Source organism: Fukomys damarensis, unplaced genomic scaffold, assembly GCF_012274545.1.
Source record: "Fukomys damarensis isolate Sample0158 unplaced genomic scaffold, DMR_v1.0_HiC HiC_scaffold_19, whole genome shotgun sequence".
Lineage (NCBI taxonomy): Eukaryota > Metazoa > Chordata > Mammalia > Rodentia > Bathyergidae > Fukomys > Fukomys damarensis.
Window position 1 is genome coordinate 60,519,589 of NW_022900931.1, and position 5,213 is coordinate 60,524,801.

At 47.1% G+C, this 5,213-nt stretch overlaps 1 protein-coding gene across 8 annotated transcripts in view; it reads right to left on the reverse strand.

Moving 5' to 3' along the window:
* Positions 1-5,213, reverse strand: part of Dmac2 (distal membrane arm assembly complex 2) — a 163,345-nt gene that overhangs the window by 4,455 nt on the left and 153,677 nt on the right. For 7 of the 8 annotated variants that reach the window (XM_033765810.1, XM_033765812.1, XM_033765811.1 and 4 more), the window contains 2 exons: positions 2,192-2,379; positions 794-874 (listed from right to left, as the gene is read on the reverse strand). In XM_033765810.1, the coding sequence (XP_033621701.1) occupies positions 794-874; positions 2,192-2,379 (269 nt within the window). Of the gene's footprint in view, positions 1-793; positions 875-2,191; positions 2,380-4,854; positions 5,197-5,213 lie in introns of those variants that run through there. The other variant, XM_010623324.3, reaches the window with a different exon arrangement.

The window sequence follows — 5,213 nt, forward strand, 5'->3', positions numbered from 1 at the left end:
AAAAAAAAAAAAAAAAAAAAAAGTAGAAATCTTTGTCAATGGCGAACAGTGATGGGCGTTCTCAGACTCTTCCCTGATCAGAGGAGGCTGATGGAGGAAGCGCTCAAACCAGAGTTTTTAAAAAATTGTTTAAATTTGAAATTTTAATTGGAACAAACATAAGAGGCAGGTGAACCCTATGAGGATTGTACCTTTCTAAACAGAAGGAAAAAATAAAGGGGAGAAAAGCCAAGAAAGAGAAAGGCAAGAAGGAAAAAGTGGGGAAATGAAGAAAAAAATTTTTTTGAGACAGGATCCCACTATATTGCCCACACTGGCCTTGAATTCCTGGGCTCAAGCAATCCCCCTGCCTCAGCCTCTCAAGTAGCTCCCACAGGTGCCCACCACTACTGGCTAATTTTACTGACCACATGCACTATGCTAGGCCTGTGTTTAGATTTCAAATTACCAGGTTTATTGAGACAGGGTCTCACTATGTAGTTGAGACTGACCTGGAACTCACTATGTAGCCCAGGCTGGTCTCGAACTCACAGTGATCCTCCTGCCTCAGCTTCTTGAGTGCTGGGATCACAGGTGTGCGCCACCACGCCTAGCATAAAATCCCAGTAACAGAAACTCTGTAGCTAGCTACAATTCATCATCCCACTTCATAGATGACAGAACAGAAGCCAGGAACAGGTCTCTTGCCCCACAGCCATCAGGTGGCAGAGACCAGGGGTCACTGGGAAGCCCACAGCAGAGGCTGGTCTCAAACACTCGTGTCCCCACCCCGTTATCGGAAGCCCTGTCATACTTGACAGATCCTCCATGCTGCAGGATGAAGAAGGCTCCTGCGATATCTGGGCCATATCTGTCCTGGATGTTAGTGAAGGATCTGCCAAGAAAACGGTAGTAAAGATGAGGCCATGGCGCACCACATCCCTCCCCAGGCCCCAGTGCTGCTGAGGGGCAGAGTCCGGGCACCAGGCAGGTAACAAACATGAAACCAAGTGCAAATTCCACAGGAGAGATGACTGGGAGTGGCGGGGATGGCAGAGTCTGATTCACTTTTGCATTAAAAAGTGCTTCCTGGAGGCGGTGAGATTTATACACTTGAATGGTGACAAGACCGAGGGGGCCAGGTTCAGAGACTTGAATTAGGAAGGCCACATCCATGGCAGTTAGGGTGCTGCGGTGGTGGAGGTGAGGGCGTCCTTGGCAGGGGTCTCAGAGCTCAGTGGGGGCCAGGTTTCAGGCCTTGGAGAGCAGCTCTTATTCTAGATGCAGTCAGGACCGTGAGGTTTTAAGAGTTATAAATGATTACTGTTTTACCTATTTTTGTATGTGATACTGAAGTACTGGCTGGATACATCTTCATTTATTTATTTAGAGTCAAGGTCTCACTAAGTTACTAATTTGCCCAGGCTGGGCTCAAACTTTTGATCTTCCTGTCTCAGACACCCCAAATGCTGGGATTATAGACATGCCACCATGCCTGACTAAAAATTTTTTTTCCCCCCAGTGGTGCTGGATTCAAACTCAGGACCTCTATCGTGCTAAGCAAGTGCTCTACCACTGAGTTAGACCCCAGCCCCTCCATTTTACTTTAAGAATCCTTCAGCTGCTTTGTTAACATAATACAGAACAAGGAGTATAAGGTCAAGATTCTAATACAGTAATATAACCTTAAGATGAAGGGGCTTGGGGAAGGATGAAAATGGGTCACATTTGGAATATTCTAGTTTTGATGGAAAGAATGTAGGCCAGGAAACCAGGAGGGGAATTAGGGAGGATTCCTTTATGCATTTTAAAAATCAATTAGTTTTGAGCAGGGTCTCACTATGCAGTTCAGGCTGCCCTTGAACTCCCGGGATCTTCCTGCCTCAGCCTGCTGCATGCTGGGATTACAGGTGTGGGGCACCACACCCAGCAGGAAGGACTGCTTCACAACTGGCTGAACAAGTGGGTGGGCACTGGCACCTGTTCCTGGGAAGCGGAAAGCTTATTAGCAGATTTTTCAGGGAGAAACGCAGGGTTTGGTTTCAGCCACGTTGGATATGGATATAAGATGCAAGTTAGGCCCCCAGGTGGGGCTGGTGGCAGCAGGCCCTGTATGAGCTGGAGCCCTTTGTGGTCTGGAGAAGCCCTAGTGCTGTCCAGGAGGGGTGAGCAGCAGGGTCTCCAGAGGGTCCTGCAGACCTCAGGTCCTCACCTGTTGTCCAGGTACAGCTTCTGCATCTGCTTCTGGAGCATGAACTCCCTCAGAAACTTCACGTCATAGAAATGGTCAGACAGGAACTGCAGCAGCGTCCTTCTCTTCCTCTCCGGGGCCACCATGCCACTCAGATCACGGAAGCCCCTCTTGCCCCCATTCCATTTTGGGGGTATCAGGCGCAGGAACTGGGGAGAGGGAGAGGAAAAGAGGAGTTGAGTCTGGAGCTGGATCCCCTTAGTTCTTGCTCCATGACCTTCACCTCCCTGCTTTGTGGACCCTGCAAAATTCTTTAAGAATCTCTAGCTGGGTGTGGAGGTGCACACCTATCATCCTGGGGCTTGGATGGCTGAGGCAGGAGGATTGCTGTGAGTTCAAGGCCAGCCTGAATTACAAAGTGAGACTGTTTCAAAAAACAAAACCAAGCCTCCAAATTTTGGGCAGGGCAGTAACTCAGGGGCGGGGCATCTGCTTAGTAAGCACAAGACCATAGGCACCAAAACAAGACTGCCAAATTCCATCTCTGGATTCCAAAAATTTCCCCATGTTTTCTCCAAGAGTTGATTAGAGCTCTGTCTCCTTAGTCCTAAATTCCTTAATTGATTTAGCCAAATATTCTTGGTTTCCCGAAATTCTTCCCCTAATTTTCTCAAATCCTGATTTTTTTCTCTCAAAACTTCCATCATCAGACTTCATTTCCCACAAATTTGGCCCTTAATTTTACTCAACTCTCTGGGGTCTGACTGACCCATTTCCTTCTTCCCAAACATAATCTTAAATATCACTGAGTTTTTTGGCAGTTGGTGCTAATGATCGAACCCAGGGCTTTGTGTATGTTCTACCACTGAGCTACACTCCCAGCGGCCCCTCCCTCTAAATTTATTTCCAAAGAAACCTTAACATACCATGGACAAGAACCTTACACGTGAAAAGAACAAACACTTTAAGGAGAAGATTGGAAATTGGAGCAGAGTGGCTTCCAGGAGAAGCCGACAAATTCTTTAATCTCTCTTCCAAGCCTAATTTGTCCCAAATTTTTGCTTTAACCAAATTTACTCTCATTTTCCCCAGATTCTCCTTGCTCATTTATTTGAGACAAGGTCTCCTATATATTCAGGCTGGCCTTGAATTTACAAAGATCTTCCTGCCTCAGCCACTTGAGTGCTGGGATTATGGCTGTGCACTATCTCAAATTTCTTAAACTCAATTTCTTTAATTTCCCCTAAATTCATTCTTTGATTTTACCCAAGTCCACTTTTTGGTGACAAAAGTGTTAAACCTCTTGACAACAAAATTTCTCTGCAGTCATGAAGCATGGAGCTAAACTGCCTAGAAACAAACCAGACAAAGTATAGGACCTATTCATCCCTCCAAATGAGCCCTGATCCATCTCAAAGAGTTAATGTGTGTAGATATTCTTCTCTAAACGAAAGGTGTTTCTGTGAGACCAGAGTATACCATCTTGCCCATTTGCAAGTTTTATTTTTTGAGACAGGGTCTCACTGTGTAGCTCAGGCTGGCCTTGAACTCACTGTGTAACCCACGCTGGCCTCAAACTCGCAGTGATCCTTCTGCCTCAGCTTTCCCAGTACTGGTATTACAGGCACGCACCACCATGCCTGGCTTGATGTGCAACTTTGATATACAACTTTAGTTACAACTTATGTGTTCCTGGAATATTAACAAGGAACAAGAATCATGGAAAATGCATATCTAGAATGTCTCTATTTGGTATCTCAGACCTTTTCCCATGTCTTCAATCTGTTATAAAAACTTTAACCTGTCATCATGTCTCAATCTTTCTTGGAACTCTCCCACTGATTCTTTCTCCCTCCCTCCCCACCCTCACTAGTTTGAGACAGGGTCTCACTATGTAGTTCAGGTTGGGATTGAACTCACTATGTAGCCCAGGCTAGTCTTGAACTTTCGGTGACCCTCCTGCTTCAGCCTGCAAATACAGGTGTGCACCACCACTCCCAGCAGCCTAATTTTCTTCTGTTTCCTGACTGCTGGTAATTGTTATCTAAACTAATTATTTTACCAACACCGGCCCTCCCTATACTATCTCCTATAGCACTCTTAAAGACTACCCCAGTTTTTTCTTTTAATTTCCCTCAGGTTTTCCCCCTGAAATTCCCAAATTCACTTTTTGGTTCCTCCCAGCAGCCCCCACTCCACCACATCTTTGGTTTGCTATCAAAATTTCTAAATTTCCCACGAATTTTCTTCAAATTTATTTTTTGATCTCTAATCTGGGACCTAATCTCATACTCTCAAACCAATCCCTTCCAACCACTCGTCCATTCTAGGCCTCACCCTCGCCTGCCCACTGGCTACCAGTACGTGCATTCCTATCCCTCCCTCTGATTGGCTGGACGCTGCTCTTTTGGGAACATATTACTCATTCCCATTGGCTTCTCTCTGCCAAGTCTTCGCCCCCCCTTGCTCTCTAGAGCTCAGCCGCCTGCTGCGACCCTTCACAGATCCCGCCGGCCCCTGGCAGCCTCAGGTGTACACTCCCATTGCTAGGCTCAGCGGGGACATCCGCTTCCACACGGCTTCCCCAAGGCTCTTTGCTCCCCTGGACGCCTACAGAGTTCCTGTAGGCCGAGGGTGCAAAGGGGACATCAACTTTAGGGCTTCTAGGAGCTCCGGTCACCTACCGCCTTGGGCGCCGCCATCTTGCTGGTCGTACGTAGCCGGAAGGGGCCGGTCTTTCCGCCCAACCACCGGGCTCTTTCGGGATATTTTTTCTCGTGGCCACGCCCTCCTTTTCCTTAAAGGCGCACGCACTAATTAAACTCCGGGGTTTAGGGATTACTCAGAGCATCCTTTCCACGGGCTTTAAAACGGAATTCTACAAGTCCTTCTCTGGGAGAGGTGGACAGTCTTTCCTGCTGGGGTATTTTTCTTTTCCTAGACTGCAGTTGCAGCCTCCCTGAGCTTCCTTGTTCCTCCAGCTCTCAGTTGCTATGTATCTATTAGTGAAAAAACTGCCCACTGTTCTCTCTCTCCCTCTCCC